General features: G+C 50.0%; 1 protein-coding gene across 1 annotated transcript in view; it reads left to right on the forward strand.

The window, feature by feature from the left end:
- The window catches only part of LOC119974703 (calpain-2 catalytic subunit-like), a 91,955-nt gene that overhangs the window by 52,036 nt on the left and 21,080 nt on the right, over positions 1 to 18,839 (forward strand). The window contains exons 11-13 of the mRNA XM_038813848.1: positions 8,733 to 8,744; positions 15,545 to 15,756; positions 18,409 to 18,451. Coding sequence (XP_038669776.1) covers positions 8,733 to 8,744; positions 15,545 to 15,756; positions 18,409 to 18,451 — 267 coding nt within the window. The remainder of the gene's footprint in view (positions 1 to 8,732; positions 8,745 to 15,544; positions 15,757 to 18,408; positions 18,452 to 18,839) is intronic.

Consider the following 18,839-nt stretch of genomic DNA (forward strand, 5'->3'; position numbering starts at 1 on the left):
GCCAGGAAGTCCAGAAAAGGCTGCCATTGTTTATAGAACCCTTGTATTGATCCTCTCAGGGCAACTTTGACCCTTTCCAATTGTATAAATCCTGCCATGTCACTGATCCAGGTCTCCAAACTTGGGGGCCTCGCATCCTTCCACTGAAGCAAGATCCTTCGTCGGGCTACGAGGGACGCAAAGGCCACGTCACTGCCCTCCTTCGCCTCCTACACTCCCGGCTCTACCGCAACTCCAAAAATCGCGAGTCCCCACCCTGGTTTGACCCTGGATCTAACCACCCTCGACACCGTCCCCGCCACCCCCTTCCAGAATTCTTCCAGTGCTGGGCATGCCCAGAACATATGGGCGTGGTTCGCTGGACTCCTTGAACATCTGGTGCACCTGTCCTCACCCCCAAAGAACCTACTCATCCTAGTCGCAGACATGTGGGCCCGGTGCAGCACCTTAAATTGGATGAGACTAAGCCTCGCACATGAGGAGGAAGAGTTGACTCTCTCCAAGGCATCATCCCAAGTCCCGTCCTCTATCTGCTCCCCGAGTTCCTCCTCCCATTTAGCCTTCAGCTCCTCCACTGACGACTCCTCCACCTCCTGCATTACCTTATAGTTGTCAGACACCTTCCCCTCTCCGACCCACACCCCCGAAAGCACTCTGTCCATCGTCCCCCGCGAGGGCAGCAAAGGGAATCCCTCTACCTGTCTCCTAGCAAACGCCTTTACCTGCAAGTATCTGAACATGTTCACTTGGGGAAGCCCAAATTTATCTTCCAGTTCCCCCAGGCCCGCAAACCTCCCGCCAATAAACAGGTCCCTCAATTTACTGATGCCCACCCTTTGCCACCCCCTAAATCCCCCATCCCTGTTCCCTGGGATGAACCGATGATTGCCACCCAATGGAGCCTCCATCGAACCCCCTGTTTCCCCCCGATGCCGTCTCCACTGTCCCCAGATTCTTAGGGTCGCCGCCACCACCGGGCTCGTGGTAAACCTCTTAGGGGAGAGCGGCAACGGCGCCGTTACCATGGCACCCAGGCTCGTACCTCTACATGACGCCATCTCCATTCTTTTCCACGCCGCCCCTCCCCCTCCATCACCCATTTACGCACCATTGACACATTGGCCGCCCAATAGTACCCCAAAAGGTTGGGCAGCACCAGCCCGCCTCTATCCCTCCCTCGCTCCAGGAACACCCTCTTCACTCTCGGAGTCCCATGTGCCCACACAAAGCTCAAAATACTGCTAGTCACTCTCCTAAAGAAGGCCCTGGGGATAAAGATGGGCAGGCACTGAAAGAGGAACAAGAACCTTGGAAGCACCGTCATTTTGACGGACTGTACCCTCCCCGCCAACGACAATGGCAGCATGTCCCACCTCTTGAACAACTCCTCCATCTGATCTACAGGTCTGTTGAAATTATGTTTGTGAAGAGTCCCCCAGTCCCTGGCCACCTGCACCCCCAGGTACCTAAAGCTCTCCCCTGCCCGCCTAAGCGGGAGCCTACCAATTCCTTCCTCCTGGTCTCCAGGGTGCACCACAAACACCTCACTCTTGCCTAAATTTAATTTATAACCTGAAAAGGTTCCAAACTCAGCTAGCAGCTCCATCACCCCCGGCATCCCTCCCACCTGGTCCGCCACATACAGTAACAGGTCATCGGCATACAACGACACCCTATGTTCCTCCCCACCTCGCACCAAACCTCTCCACCTCTCTGAATCCCTCAACGCCATCGCCAGTGGCTCGATTGCCAGTGCAAACAACAAGGGGGACAGGGGGCAACCCTGCCTGGTCCCTCGGTAAAGCTGGAAGTACTCCGACCTCCTCCCATTCGTGGCCACGCATACCATTGGGGCCTCATATAGCAGCCTTACCCATCTAATGAACCCTTCACCAAATCCAAACCTCCCCAACACCTCCCATAAGTACCCCCACTCCACTCTATCGAAGGCCTTCTCCGCATCCAGCGCCACCACTATCTCTGCCTCCCCCTCAATCGCCGGCATCATGATGACATTCAACAATCTCCGCACATTCGTGTTCAGCTGCCTTCCCTTCACAAAACCTGTCTGGTCCTCGTGCACAACCCCTGGCACACAGTCCTCTATCCTGGTGGCCAGGATTTTTGCCAGCACCTTGGCATCTACGTTGAGGAGAGATATGGGCCTGTATGAACGACACTGCTGGGGGTCCTTGTCCCTCTTTAAAATTAACGAGATCAGCGCCCGCGACATCGTCGGGGGCAAAGTCCCCCCTTCCCACGCTTCATTGAGTGTCCGCACCAGCAAGGGGCCCACGAGGTCCACAAACTTTTTATAAAATTCCACCGGGAACCCATCCGGCCCCGGTGCCTTCCCTGACTGCATCTGCCCGATCCCCTTAACTAGCTCCTCCAGCTCAATCGGCGCACCCAACCCCTCCACCTGCTCCTCCTGCACCTTCGGGAAAGAAAGCCCGTCGAGGAACCCCTCCATTCCCCTCCTCTCCCCCGTTGGCTCCGACCGGTACAGTTCCCCGTAAAAGTCCTTGAAGACCTCATTCACCTCTACCCCCTTCCGCACCACATTCCCACTCTTGTCTCTCACTCCAGCAATTTCCTTAGCCGCGTCCCGCTTGCGGAGCTGATGAGCCAGCATCCTACTCGCCTTTTCACCATGTTCGTACACTGCCCCTTGTGCCTTCCTCCACTGTGCCTCCGCCTTTCTAGTGGTTAGCAAATCAAATTTAGCCTGCAGGCTGCGCCTCTCCCCCAACAGTCCCTCCTCTGGTGCCTCTGCGTACCGCCTGTCTACCTCCAGCATCTTTCCCACCAGTCTATCCCTCTCACTCCTCTCCCTGTGTGCCAGGGTGGATATCAGCTCCCCACGAATCACTGCCTTCAGGGCTTCCCATACCACCTCCACCGTATGATTCACCTCGAGGTACCCCTCAATACTTGCCCGGACCCTCCTACACACCTCCTCCTCTGCCAACAACCCCACATCCAACCGCCACAACGGGCGCTGGTCCCGCACCTCCCCCATCTCCAACTCTATCCAATGCGGAGCGTGGTCGGAGATTGCAATGGCCGAATACTCGGCCTCCTCCACTCTCGGAATCAGTCCCCTACTCACCACGAAGAAGTCTATCCGAGAGTAGACCCTATGTACGTGGTTCCATTAATATGTTAACTATCCCGGAGATTGCCTCATTAGTATGCGGAATGTTCGTTTCGGTGCTGTCCGCTCTCTTAGCAGACAGAATACTCATTGGCTTGGTGCAGCCTGCTTGTGCTGCAAACATTGTCCATTTTAACCTGCAAGCTTTGCGTTCCTCCATTTTGTATTGAGGGAATGGCCAACTTCGGTGGCTACATGTGGACCAGGTGTTACGGCAGTCGGGGGTCTCCCAGGCCATTGGAGACCCCCGAGTGGTCAGGGACAGGGCAAGGTGGCACCATAGTTCTCCCTCTGGCACCTTGACACTGTCAGACAGTGGCAGTTCCATGATGCCCAGGTTCCAGGGTGGCACTTTCAAGGGCCGGGGTCTGGAGGGGGGGGCATGGCCATGAAAGAAGGGATACGGAGGGGATGTAGGGTGGGTATGAAGTGGCTGCTGGAAATTTGGGGTGGGGGAGTGAAGGTTGGGGGGTCCTGGAATTAGCGGGTCCCAAAGAGGCTATGGGAAGGCCCTCAGTGACCCCATAACAGGATGTCCTCACTTGGAGTTGTGGGGTAATGTCATGTGTGTGTGGGATGACATTGCCCATGGGTGGGGGTGTGGGGGATCTTCAAGCTTAGTTGGAGACCATTTCAAAATGGTGGCTCAATCCCTGAGGATTGCGAGTTCAGCTCCTAGTGATGAAAAAAATTCTAAGTGTGGGCTAGCCCAGAGAGAAACTCCCCAGGGCCTGATAAAGTGACTGTGTGGGCAGGACTGGAACCAATGTCCTAGGGGGTGCTTTTGCTAACACTGTTGGGGAGGTTTTAAACTAATGTGGCAGGGGGATGGGAACCAGATTAGGAAGTTAGAGGTCAGTAAAGAAGCAGCAACTAAAGCCAGTAAGGTACGAGACAATAAACTCAATGTGACTAAGGGGAAGAATAGACAGGGAAGAGATGATGAACGCAAAGGTGGTCTGAGGTGCATTTGTTTTAATGCGAGAAGTGTAGCAGGTAAGGCAGATGGACTTAGGGCTTGGATCAGTACCTGGGAATATGATGTTATTGGTATTACTGAGACCTGGTTGAGGGAAGGGCAGGACTGGCAACTGAATATCCCAGGGTATAGATGCTTCAGGAGGGATAGAGAGGGAGGTAGAAGGGGTGGACGAGTTGCATTACTCGTCAGAAATGATATCACAGCTGTGATTAAGGAGGGCACGATGGAGGATTCGAGCACTGAGGCAATATGGGTGGAGCTGAGAAATAGGAAGGATGCAGTGACATTGTTGGGACTTTACTACAGGCCTCCCAAAAGCGAGCATGAAGTAGAGGTACAAATATGCAGACAGATTATAGAAAAATGTAGGAGCAATAGGGTGGTTGTGATGGGAGATTTTAACTTCCCCAACATTGAATGGGATTTGTGTAGTGTTGGAGGCGTAGATGGAGCAGAGTTTGTAAGGAGCATCCAGGAGAGTTTTTTAGAGCAGTATGTAAATAGTCCAACTCGGGAAGGGGCCATACTGGACCTGGTATTGGGGAATGATCCCGGCCAGGCGGTTGATGTTTCAGTCGGTGATTACTTTGGGAATAGCGATCACAATTCCGCAAGTTTTAGAATACTCATGGACAAGGACAGGAGGGGTCCGAAAGGAAGAGTGCTAAATTGGGCAAAGGCAGAGTATAACAAAATTCGGCAGGAGCTAGGGAATGTGGATTGGGAGCAACTGTTTAAGGGTAAATCCACATTTGAAATGTGGAAGTCTTTTAAGGAAAGGTTGATGAGAGTGCAGGACAGACATGTTCCTGTGAAAATGAAAGATAGAAATGGCAAGATTAGGGAACCATGGATGACGGGTGAAATTGTGAGACTAGCTAAGATGAAAAAGGAAGCATACATAGGATCGAGGCAACTCAAAACTGATGAAGCTTTGGAGGAATATTGGGAAAGTAGGACGAATCTCAAACGCGCAATAAAGAGGGCTAAAAGGGGTCATGAAATATCTTTGGCTAACAGGGTTAAGGAAAATCCCAAAGCATTTTATTTGTATGTAAGGAGCAAGAGGGTAACTAGAGAAAGGATTGGCCCACTTAAAGACAAAAGAGGAAATTTATGCGTGGAGTCAGAGGAAATGGGTGAGATTCTTAATGAGTACTTTGCATCGGTATTCACAAAGGAGAGGAACAAGACGGATGTTGAGGCTAGGGATGGATGTTTAAGTACTCTCGGTCAAGTTGTCATACGGAAGGGGGAAGTTTTGGGTATTCTAAAAGACATTAAGGGGGACAAGTCCCCAGGACCGGATGGGATCTATCCCAGGTTACTGAGGGAAGCGAGGGTCGAAATAGCTGGGGCCTTAACAGATAACTTTGCAGCATCCTTGAGCACGGGTGAGGTCCCGGAGGACTGGAGAATTGCTAATGTTGTCCCTTTGTTTAAGAAGGGTAGCAGGGATAATCCCGGGAATTAATCCTGTGAGCTTGACGTCAGTGGTAGGCAAACTGTTGGAGAAGTTACTGAGGGATAGGATCTATTCACATCTGGAAGAAAATAGACTTATCAGTGATAGACAGCATGGTTTTGTGCAGGGAAGGTCATGTCTTACAAACCTAATAGAATTATTTGAGGAAGTGACAATTGATGAGGGAAGGGCTGTAGGTGTCGTATACATGGACTTTAGTAAGGCATTTGATAAAGTTTCCCATGGCAGGTTGATGGAAAAAGTGAAGTCGTATGGGGTTCAGGGTGTACTAGCTAGATGGATAAAGAACTGGCTGGGCAACAGGAGACAGAGAGTAGTGGTGGAAGGGAGTGTCTCAAAATGGAGAAGGGTGACTAGTGGTGTTCCACAGAGATCCGTGCTCGGACCACTGTTGTTTGTGATCTACATAAATGACCTGGAGGAAGGTGTAGGTGGTCTGATTAGCAAGTTTGCAGATGATACTAAGATTGGTGGAGTTGCAGATAGCGAGGAGGACTGTCATAGAATACAACAAAATATAGATAGATTGGAGAGTTGGGCAGAGAAATGGCAGATGGAGTTCAATCCAGGCAAATGCGAGGTGATGCATTTTGGAAGATCAAATTCAAGAGCGGACTATATGGTCAATGGAAGGGTCTTGGGGAAAATTGATGCGCAGAGAGATCTGGGAGTTCAGGTCCATTGTACCCTGAAGGTGGCAACGCAGGTTGATGGAGTGGTCAAGAAGGCATACAGCATGCTTGCCTTCATCGGACGGGGTATTGAGTACAAGAGTTGGCAGGTCATGTTACAGTTGTATAGGACTTTGGTTCAGCCACATTTGGAATACTGCGTGCAGTTCTGGTCGCCACATTACCAGAAGGATGTGGATGCCTTGGAGAGGGTGCAGAGGAGGTTCACCAGGATGTTGCTTGGTATGGAGGGTGCTAGCTATGAAGAAAGGTTGAGTAGATTAGGATTGTTTTTGTTGGAAAGACGGAGGTTGAGGGGGGGACCTGATTGAGGTCTACAAAATTATGAGCGGTATGGACAGGGTGGATAGCAACAAGCTTTTCCCAAGAGTGGGGGTGTCAATTACAAGGGGTCACGATTTCAAGGTGAGAGGGGGAAAGTTTAAGGGAGATGTGCGTGGAAAGATTTTTACGCAGAGGGTGGTGGGTGCCTGGAACGCTTTACCAGCGGAGGTGGTAGAGGCGGGCACGATAGCATAATTTAAGAAGCATCTAGACAGGTATATGAATGGGCGGGAACAGAGGGAAGTAGACCTTGGAAAATAGGAGACAGGTTTAGATAAAGGATCTGGATCGGCGCAGGCTGGGAGGGCCGAAGGCCTGATTCCTGTGCTGTAATTTTCTTTGTTCTTCTTTGTTCTTTGTGTGGTTAGATTGCAGTGGGGAACTCAAGTCGGGGGAGAAACCTTCAGCCAACCCGCCTGAAATTACACTTCAAAACTTTTCCGTTAGATCGCGCCTGTTCAGTTTCAGTTATACAGGACATTGATGAGATGGGCCGGGATTCTCCCCTACCCGGCAGGGCGGGGGGTCCCGGCGTAGCGGAGTGGCGCCAACCAGTCCGGCGTCGGGCCTCCCCGCGCCGGAGTGGCTCCCGCTCCGCCGGCCTGCGCGAACGGCCTTTGGCGCCCCGCCAGCCGGGGCCGAAAGGCCTTCGCCGGCCGGCGAAAGTCCGCGCATGCGCCGGTACGTCAGCGGCTGCTGAAGGCTGCATGGTGAAGGCCATGGTGGGGGGGAAGAAAAAGAGTGCCCCCACGGCACAGGCCCGCCCGCCGATTGGTGGGCCCCGATCGCGGGCCAGGCCAACGTGGAGGCACCCCCCGGGGCCAGATCGACACCCCCCCCCCCCCCAGGAACTCGGTGCCCCTCCGCGCCGCCAATCCCGCCGGCACCAGATGTGCTTTGATTCCCACCGGCAGGAACGGCCTGTCAGCCGCGAGACTTTGGCCCATCGCGGGCCGGAGAATCGCCACGGGGGCCTGCCAACCAGCGCGCCGCGATTCCCGCCCCACTGATTCCCGGGTAGCGGAGAATTCGGGCCGCGGCGGGGGCGGGATTGACCCCGGGCGATTCTCCGACCCCCCGGGGGGTTGGAGAATTCCGCCCATGGTGTCTGAAATACTGTTTTGTTTTGGGTCTCCTTATTTCAGGTCAGGTGTAAATGTCCTAGAGGCAATTCAAAGGAGGTTTATTCGATTGATAAATGGGCTGCCGTATGGGGATAGACTGGGCTTATTTCCACTAGAATTTAAAAAAGTGAGGGGTGACTGGAATGAGGCATATAAGATCCTGAACAGTCTCGAAAGGTGGATGTGGAAAGGATGTTTCCTCTTCTGGGTGAGTCCAGAATTAGGGAGCACTGTTTCAAAATAAGGGGGCACCTTTATAGGAGAGACAGGAGGAGAAATGTTTCTTTACGAGTTGTGCCACATTGGAACTCCCTGCCGCGGAAGGTAGTGCAAGTGGGGCCATAAAGTAGAGGTCGGTAGATTCTCATAAGGCAAAGGAATCAAAGAGAGTTGGGAGTATGGAATTTGTAGATCAACCATAATATTATTGAATGAGGGGACATGTTTGAGGCGGGGAATGACCTACCTCTGCTCCTATGTTGTATGTTTGTATTGAGAAATATGGCCATGACCATATCGCATGTGGTGGTGCAAAAATAGTTGAATGTTTGTGTATTTTGCTTGATTATTTTGAGAATAGAAAAATGATGCAGAACCTATCCATAAGGTGATGAAATTAATGGAATTGTAACCTTCATTGGCAATTTTGTACATAGATCGAGGTTGGGTTTTTCCCTACGAGGTTAAGTGGCCCTTTCTTCACACTCCCTGGTAGCTCCCAGGGCCAGATGATGACAAATACTCCATTTGTTCGCAATTTAAATCTACTTGTATTTATCAATATTGAAGCTTTACTGATATCAAATTTCATTTTATGGCACAGGCATATTTAATTGGTTTTAGTATCATTACTGAAATGTCACCATGAGCTTAATTGCTGTCACATTACTTGAAAACATGACCTCAGTTGTTTAGCTGCGTTGTATAATCCATTAGACTTATGTTCTTGTCTTTTTTTCTTCCACAGGTCCCTGAAGAGGTGCGTAGGATTAAGATCCAGGCTACAAAATTATTTAGATTCTTATATGCAGGTGGTATTTTGCTAGTTTTAATAACATGCTGAGTAAAATTATTCAAATCAGTTTTCAGAGGACTACTAAAGAAACGGCAGAAATTATTTTTCTTGTAATATTTTGCCTCATTACACATTATGGGCACGATCCAATGACCTTGCCGCGCCTGACTCGGGCGGTATTACTACGCTCATTACGGCTCACAAGATTGAACGAGATCTCATGAACCGTTGCGATTTGGGGCGGGATCCAAATTTGTATATTCATGTGAGTAGTAGGCCTCACTTGACTATGTCTACCCCGGAGTTACCCAAGGCGCAGGATCCAAGGCCTCGCCTCGGAAACCACAACCCAGAGCCGTTCAGCACTTCTTTTCACAAACGTAGATCAGGCATACCAGCACTTGGAGAGGGTCCGTGGGCGGTCGGGTTCTGGGCAGGGTGGTATCCTAGCACTCCCGATGCCAACCTGACCCTGGCAATGCCACATGGGCACCCATGCAGTGTGACCCTGGCAATGCCAGGGTGTGGAGGTGGTGCTGGCAGGGCCAAGGTGCCCAGGTGGCATCTTTCCCGTGCTGGCTATCGGGCCCGGGCGTGCTCTTATGAGGGGGGGGGGGGGGGGGGGTCACTGTCCGTGTGGAGTTTGCACATTCTCCCCGTGTCTGCGTGGGTTTCGCCCCCACAACCCAAAAATGTGCAGAGTAGGTGGATTGGCCACACTAAATTGCCCCTTAATTGGAAAAAATAATTGGGTACTCTAAATTTATTTTTAAAAACTGTGCTAATCACTCTGCTGCCGTGCTGCCGAGCTATAATAATAATTGTGAAAGCAGCAAAGCAATAACAGAAAAATGATAACCCTTAGAATTATGCCAGGAACAGCTGTTGAAATTATAGGCATTTTTGTGCTTGGTGTTCGTTGTCTAGCAAGGAATCTACAGAACTATTGGTAATTTGTCCAAACCAGGATTTTTATTCATTCACACATGGTATGTTAATGATCAGATACAGAGCAAGTTATCATGGAGTTTCTTTAGACTCACCTGGAACTACTCCTATGCACGACTGTCCGCATGTACGTCTTATAACCTTCTGAGGATAGCTGGAGTTGCCCTGACTTAAAACTGATACCACCTGCTGGTGGGAGGTCACACAGCTGCATACATGGCCATCTGCTGGTGGGAGGTCACGCAGCTGCATACATGGCCACCTGCTGGTGGGAGGTCACGCAGCTGCATACATGGCCATCTGCTGGTGGGAGGTCACACAGCTGCATACATGGCCACCTGCTGGTGGGAGGTCACACTGCTGCATACATGGCCACCTGCAGGTGGGAGGTCACACTGCTGAGTACATGAAATATTGTCTACAAGCATTTCACAGGCACCATTTTTTCTTTCTAACTTGCAGAACCAGTTTTGTTTTCATATATAAAGGGCAGGGAATTTAAATAACTTGAACGCTTGACAGTTTCACAGATCTTATCCACTCTTTTTCAAACATCCAAGTCGACTGTCAAAAATCATAAGTCACACACTGTGGGAAACAGACCTCACTCTAGCGAAAATAGGGACTGTTTGAACTTGGTGGCTCTGAACTCAAATGACCCTGGTTGGTTCAGGTTTATTTTATTTGTGTGAGCCACATTCCGCCACCTTACCCTAACTGCCAAAATAGGATCTGTCAGAAATGGGGGGAGGGATTTCCAGATTCTGGGTCCTGGCACCATTTTGGTCCAGAACTCCATAAAAAATTTGTGTCATAAGATGCAGAGTTCATTCTATTTCATTTCTTTTTAAAGCTGTGCACCAGCCTCTTTACATCCAATAAATTCTTACCAGGTCAAGACAGTTCAAATTTTGAGAGTACCTTTTTGGATTGTGTGGTGCACCCTGTTGACCTGTGCAGAAGATGGATTTAAAATTATTAAAATCGATGGAGGCCATTTTTCATTTGCTCTCACATTGTTTAACTAACCCGACAAAATCTACATGCTGCCAGGAGAATTTTTTAAAAACTATTTTTATTAGCATTTGCAATTTTGTACAGGGTTGCATTTTGTGTTTGATATGTACAGTACATGGGATTCATTTTTTAATATATATATTCTTGGTGTGCTATCCTCCTCCCCCCCCCCCCCTCTTTATATCCTCCCTATTCATTCAGGGTGTACTCCCCCCCCCCCTTCTTTCCTTTTTGCTTTCTGCTGTGTCTGCCATGTGGGTAGGGGGCATCTTCCGCCCCCTGCCCCTCCCTCTGTGATATTCCCCTCATTTCCCCCAGGTTCCCTCCTCTCTTCTTTCCCCCTCCCCCACCCCGAATTCCTGTCAGTCTTTTTCTAATTTTTATTTTCTTCCTTTCTGGTTATTGTTGGCTTCAAACAGGCTGACAAATGGCCCCCATGCTTTGAGGATGCCTTCCTCCGACCCTCGGATGGTGTATGTTATCTTCTCCAAGTGGAGAAATTCCGCCAGGTCTGCCAGCCAGTCTGCAGCTGTGGGTGGTGCTGCTAATCACCAGCCGAGCAGGATTCTCCAGCGTGCGATTCGTGAAGCGATAGCTAAGGCGTTGGCCCTCTTGCCCATGTGTAGCTCTGGCTGTTCTGATACCCCGAACATTGCCACTTTTGGGCACGGCTCCACCCCCCCCCCCCCCCCCCCCCCCCCCCCCCATCCCCCCACCCCACACACACTACAAACGCCATGATTAATCCGTCTACGGTTTGGAAAAAGGCCTTGGGGTTGAAAATCGGTATTGATCTGAACAGGAAGAGGCACCTCGGCAGTATGTTCATTTTGATAGTGTGCACCCTCCCCACCAGGGAGAGTGGAGTGCGTCCCACCCTTGCAGGTCCTTTTTGACTTCCTCTACCAAGCTTGTCAGATTCCACTTGTGGATCTGGTGTCCCGTCCCTGGCTATTTGGATCCCCAGGTAGCGGAATTTGTTTTGGGCTAGTTTGAATGGGAGTCCCTCCAGCTCGGTCCCTCCCCCGTTTGGGGTCATCGGGAATGCCTCGCTCTTCCCCAAGTTAAGTTTGTAACCCGAGAAGGTCCCAAACTCTTTCTGGATCTGCATGATTGTTCCCAGTCCTTCCTGCGGTTTCTAGACGTATCGAGCAGGTCTTCCCCATAGAGTGGGACTCTGTGCTCTGTGCCTCCCCTGAGGATGCCTTTCCAGCTTTTTGCGTCCCGCAGGACGATCACCAGGGGTTTGATTGCTATTGCAAACAGGAGCGGGGACAGTGGGCATCCCTGCCTTGTGCCTCTATGCAGCTGGCAGTATTCTGAGCTGGTGGTGTTGGTTTGAACGCTCGCCTTGGGTGTTGTACAGGAGTCACACAAAGGCGGTGAATCCTGCTTCTAGCCCAAACCGCACCAGTATCACTTCCATTCGGCTCTGTCCAACCTTCGCGTCTATATTTAGCAGTGAAATGGGTCGATACGAGCCACATTCGTCGGGTCCTTGTCTTTTTTGGGTATCAACGAAATCATGGCCTGTGCTAGAGTAGGAGCAAAGTGCCCCTTGCTAGCGAGTCTGCGAATATGTCCCTTAGATGTGGAGCCAGGGCTGGTGCAAAGTTTTTATAGAAGTCCGCCGGGAACCTGTCCGGTCCTGGCACCTTACCCGCCTGCATGGAGCTGATGCTCACCATGATTTCTCCCAGATCTATTGGTGCTTCCAGTTCCCCTTCCTGTCCTCTCCCACAACTGGCATATCCAGTTCATTGAGGAACTGTTTCATCCCGGCATCCCCGTCAGGGGGCTCGGAGATGTACAGTCCTCGATAAAAGGTTTCAAATGCTCGATTGAACTTTTTTTGGTTCCGTTACCAGTCTGCCTCAGCGCAGTTATCTCCTTTGTGGCTGCCTGCTTTCTCAGCTGGTGAGCCAGTAGACGGCCAGCCTTTTCTCCGTGTTCGTAAAAGATCCCCATGTCTGGCTTTCCTAGTAGAGAGGAGGTAGCAGGTTAAAGTCCATTTGTAGCTTTTTTCTCTCCACCAGCAGCTCTACGGTCAGGGCCTCTTGAGTACTTTCTGTTGACCTCCAAGATGGAGTTAGTTAGCTGTTGCCTGGCTGCCCTCTCTTCCCTGTCTCTGCGCGCCTTGTAGGCTTTAACTTCCCTGCTGACCACAGCCTTTAGCGCCTCCCAGAACCTGGAAGGTGAGAGTTCCCCGTTCCGGTTGTTAGTCACGTAGTCACCTATGGCCTGCAATGTTTCCTGGCAGAAGTCCTTGTCGGCCAGGAGGTCTGTGTCCAGCCTCCATGTGGGGCATTGGGCATGGCCCGTCTCCAACCTCACATTCACGTAGTGCGGAGCATGGTTGGAGATGACTATCGCGGAGTATTCTGCTCCTACAGTTCCTGGAAGAATCGATTTCCCCACTGCAAAGAAGTTGATTCGGGTGTTTACCTTACGTACCGGCAAAAAGAACAAGAATTCCTTCTCACCCAGGTGCAGGAACATCCATGGATGCACCGCCCCCATCTGTTCCATAAATGTTCCCAGTTCCCCAGCCATGCCTGTCGTTCTCCCCGTTCTGGGGATTGATCTGTCGGCCAACGGGTCCTGTACGCAGTTAGTATGTGTGTCAATGTCGGGGATTTCTGACATGGTCTTCTTTATGAATTCTGTGTCATCCCAGTTGTGCGCGTTCACATTTACCAGTACTACCGGTGCCCCTTTCAGGGCACTGCTGACCATGATGTACCGTCTCCTTGGTCCGTACCCATCCTTGTCTCAGTAAACCTCATCCTCTTACTGATCAGTATGGCTATTCCCCTAGCCCTCGTCCCATAACATGAATGGTACTTTTGCCCCACCTAGCCCTTCCTTACCAGCAGCCTGTCCTTCTCCTACACTCTCCTAGATGCTTCATCCGATGCCAATGCTTATGTAGTTACATTGTATATCTTGTGTTGCCCTATTATGTATTTTCTTGAATTTTGTTTAATTCCCTTTTCTTCCATGTACTGATGGATCTGTTGAGCTGCTCGCAGAAAAATACTTTTCACTGTACCTCGGTGCACGTGACAATAAACAAATCCAAATCCAACCCAATCCTAGAGGTAGATTATGTCGGCCTTCAGACTTCTCAAGTGGGCGAAGACTCTGGATCTTTTCACCGGACCATTGAGTCCCCTTACATTCCAGGTGCCTATCCTGATGGGGGGTTTCTGACCCCCCCCCCGTTCCTGCGGGATCAACCATAATTACCTGTTGGACGCGCCCCTGCACTCCGGGGTTTCCCTTTGTTAGGGAGCCGTCCAAAATGGCCACGGTCACTGATCTCACCATGAGGTCGAGCCCCTGCGCTCTGCAGTTTCCCTTTGTCCAATGGGCACCCAACATGGCCGCCAACTGTGTGTACACCACGTAGGTGCGCCCCTGCACTCCGGGGTGTACCTTTGTTTAGGGACTCTCCAAAGTGGTTGCTCGCAGGATCCTTTCCCGGTCCTGGTACTGGTGCACCTTTATCCTGACTAGGTTACCCAGCATTTGGGTGATATAGTCCGTTGGGTCCTTGTCCTCGATGCCTTCCGGCAGGCCCCCAATCAGAACGTTTTGGCTCTGGGACCTATTCTCCTGCTCCTCGGCCTTTCCCTCCATATTCCCTTGGGCCGCCACCAACCTTTTCACTTCTGCCTCCAGAGCCACAATCCTGTCGCTCTGGTCCATCAAAGCTTTTTCAAGGTCCAGGATTGTTTTCTCCTGGGCCTCCACTTTCTTCCCCAGGCCATTGATGGTGCGCTGAAGGGAGACCATCGCTTCTGTCACCGCCTCCTGGATCTCTGTTTTTAATTGCCTCCTTCATGGCGGCCAGTTCCTTTTTCAGAAAGCTTCTCCACCTGCCCCCTGGTGGGGAGAGGGAGCTCCTCGTTTGTGTCGGCGCCAATGCTCGGGTCGCCGTTCTTCCCCACACTTGGGTGGTCGGGGCTCCCACCTTGCCTCAGGGGTCCGCCAGCTCGCGCGCCCGTTGGTTGTGTCCTTTTCCACCAGTTGTACCTGTCGTCGGCCCCTCGAGCTATCGTTCACCGGCATCCTCTTTACCACTGTTAGTCTTTATCTGGGCAGTTGTTTATGTTGGCTTTTAGGCACGGTAGCATGGTGGTTAGCATCAATGCTTCACAGCTCCAGGGTCCCAGGTTCGAGTCCCGGCTGGGTCACTGTCTGTGTGGAGTCTGCACGTCCTCCCCGTGTGTGCGTGGGTTTCCTCCGGGTGCTCCGGTTTCCTCCCACAGTCCAAAGATGTGCGGGTTAGGTGGATTGGCCATGCTAAATTGCCCGTAGTGCAAGGTTAATGGGTTATGGGTATACGGGTTACGTGGGTTTAAGTAGGGTGATCATTGTTCGGCACAACATCGAGGGCTGAAGGGCCTGTTCTGTGCTGTACTGTTCTATGTTCTATGTTCTAGGCCTAAATTCTCTGAAATTAACTTTTTTGGTTCTAGTTGGGAGGAGAGCGTCCACTCAGCACATCACCATCACCGGGAGTCCTGCTAAGGAAAAGTTTAACAGTGAAGTAGATGAGGAGTTGACCAATACTTTGTTGTTTTTTGCTCTCCTGATAGTGATGATATCAGTGTGAATGGAGTTGGAGGTTTGCACCTTTGGTAACCTGCAGGCTATGTACTGTGGAGATATTTTGCCTGTTGCACCAATCTTAGATTTGAGGTATTGCATATAATCGATGGGTTGCTATAAAACTGCACAAATATTGCAAAATCGGAAACAAGCTGACATTTTTTTTTGTTCCTATAAAATAGTACCAAAACCAGACCAATGTTCAGCTGAAGAGAGATTTTTTCATGACGAATGCATCCAGCGCAAGATCGGAAACCTTCATCAACCTGCGGGAGGTCATGAGCCGGCTTGCTCTTGAACCTGGGCAATATTTCATTATACCATCCACTTTTGAGCCAAATCAAAGTTGCGACTTTTTGATTCGTATCTTTTCAGAAAAACAAAGTAACGTACAGTAAGTATAAACGACACGGGTAAAGGATTTGGATATCAGCAGTGTTAGGAAAGGCACTGGCAGCTGGATATGCTTTTCAGCAAGGGGATCTTTGGGAGCTGGATGGTGCCATGCTTTCAAAGTGAAACCATTCTTGTCACTCTTCAACCTGGGCGTGAGTAAAACGGGGGTGGAGGAGGTTTGGTGGGGGGGGGGGGGGGGGGGGGGGGGGCCTGGTCAGCTGCTGTAACTGTCAGGAGTGGGGTGGAAACTCCACTTATTTGTGGATCACTGGATTTTTCCACCCACACTTGTGATGAAGTTATGTTGGATCAGGAACAAACCTTGGCCTGTTCTAATAATCCTACATGGTATATGTTTAAATTATGTGGAAAGATCAGAGAAGCTGGCTTGTGCTTTTCAACAGCAGAGTTGATTAAGCAGAAATTTAATAGAGATGTTCAAAATGTGAGGGGTTTTGATACATTTGATACAAGGGGAGAAAGTCTTTTCAATGGCAGGAGGGTCAGTAAACAAAGAACAAAAGTTTAAGAGAATTGGCAACAAAACGAAATGGAGGACGATGAAGATAATTTAAGATGTGGAGATGTCGGCGTTGGACTGGGGTGGGCACAGTAATAAGTCTTACAACACCAGGTTAAAGTCCAACAGGTTTGATTGGAGTTACTAGCTTTCGGAGCGCAGCTCCTTCATCGGGTGAGTGAAGAGGTGGGTTCCATAAACATATATATAGACAAAGTCAATGATGCAAGATGCAAGGGGCAGCACGGTAGCATGGTGGTTAGCATAAATGCTTCACAGCTCCAGGGTCCCAGGTTCGATTCCCGGCTGGGTCACTGTCTGTGCGGAGTCTGCACGTCCTCCCCGTGTGTGCGTGGGTTTCCTCCGGGTGCTCCGGTTTCCTCCCACAGTCCAAAGATGTGCGGGTTAGGTGGATTGGCCATGCTAAATTGCCCGCAGTGTCCTAAAAAGTAAGGTTAAGGGTGGGGGTTGTTGGATTACGGGTATAGGGTGATCATGGCTCGGCGCAACATCGAGAGCCGAAGGGCCTGTTCTGTGCTGTACTGTTCTATGTTCTATGATACTTTGAATTTTTAAATGCAGTGGGTTGTTATGGTCTGGAGTGCCCTGTCTGAAAGGGTGGCGGAAGCAGATTCAGTAGCAACTTTCAAAAGGGAATTGGATAAACATTTCAAGGGGAACATTTTAAGGGCCGCGAGGAAAGCCGGGGATGGAACCAATTGGACGTCTCTTTCAAAGACCTAGCACAGGCACAATGGGCCAAATGGTCTCCTTCTGTGCCGTTTGATTCTGAGTAGCTTTTGGTGCAATTGCATTTTCGCATTTGTCCAAAGGATGCGAATGATGTGTAAAGTGGATATGTCGCACTGACACACACACTCATTTGAACATCAGTAAATGATTAGACCGGTGTAAAATGGAGCATCTGATCTATTTTTTACTGACCTGTGAGTGCGTAATGCTACCACTACAAAATGTGTTTAATTTCCCAGCACTTCAGGGGAAAATATTCTGCAAATATTTCACTGATAATTCCAGACAAACTAGCAGCAAAATGATTTGGAAAACAAGGTTCTGTTCTTGGGTAGTTTACTAAATTCGAGCCTAATTTTTCTTGTGTACATATCTTACATGTGCAGCGAGGAGAACCTTATAGTTGTTTTGAATGAAATTGCATGCAGCTAACAAATTTAATTTGGGCTAAAATGTGATGAGAGTACTAAATCCCCAGCACTCCGAAAGGGCTCTGTGGAATTTTATGTGGTAATGTCTGAACCATGTGTGAGGAAGGTACCGGTTTTAATTTCTAGTCTGTGCTGAGTTGGTCACTTTCAGTGGGAAGGTTACAACACTTGAGCTCTGTACCCCTAAACTTGGTTGAGCTTGGCAATCCCTCCTGATAGCACTCCTGAGTCCTGTGCTAGAAAGTGTGCGAATGTGAATACTGGCTGAATGTGAGGTTAGACTTGTCTGCGATGCACTCGCATGTAAAATAACCTGGAGATGGCTGCTGGCAGAGCAGCCATGTGAAAAATAGATATTTGAGCGAAGTACTGTGTCACTGCCCATTGAACAGCCCAGCATGTGTCAGTCCACTTCCTTCAGGATTGGAGGAAGTGGGGAGAAAGTCAAAGGAACATAGAACATAGAACAGTACAGCACAGAACAGGCCCTTCGGCCCTCAATGTTGTGCCGAGCCATGATCACCCTACTCAAACCCACGTAACCACCCTATACCCGTAACCCAATAACCCCCCCTTAACCTTTTATTAGGACACTACGGGCAATTTAGCATGGCCAATCCACCTAACCCACACATCTTTGGACTGTGGGAGGAAACCGGAGCACCCGGAGGAAACCCACGCACACACGGGGAGGACGTGCAGACTCCGCACAGACAGTGACCCAGCCGGGAATCGAACCTGGGACCCTGGAGCTGTGAAGCATTTATGCTAACCACCATGCTACCATGCTGCCCACTAGGCAATCACTAAATGTCAAAAGAATTGTGTTGCATGAAAATTTATTACAAATTCCCTTCTAGACATTTAATTGAAATGTATTCGGGATACATGGAGCATGTCTGAAAGTTTCACTGTGAGTAGTAATGCATACTTTTTCCCATTACAGAATAATGGATACTATCGTTGATGCGAAACTGGAAGATGAGGAGGTACATGAGACTAATTGTTGTTCTTTGTTCTTTGAGATGTTTTGCCTTGTCCTCAAAGTCAGTAAGGCTATCATTAAATGTCACAATCCCGATGTCCCAACATTCATTGGCCTCCTCTCCCTCTTGCCTGGCACTCGTTTAAAAGCAGATGCATATATAAGCCTGCCGATCCTCGATAAATGATCAGCTTTTTTATGCTGCTTAACTGCTTGAGTGTTGTGACTGAGCATTGGGAATCCCATCAGGTATTCAAGATGACTGGGCCAAGGCCGAGGCACAACTGGAAGACTGGGTGGAACTGAGAAGGAGAATTTGCCTCCAAAGTCGGTGAAAGTCATGATCAAAATGTATTTTGCTTCACTCAGCGTGCAGCTTGATTCATGTGTTC

The sequence above is a fragment of the Scyliorhinus canicula genome, chromosome 1 (genome assembly GCF_902713615.1).
Source record: "Scyliorhinus canicula chromosome 1, sScyCan1.1, whole genome shotgun sequence".
NCBI classification, from domain to species: Eukaryota; Metazoa; Chordata; class Chondrichthyes; order Carcharhiniformes; family Scyliorhinidae; genus Scyliorhinus; species Scyliorhinus canicula.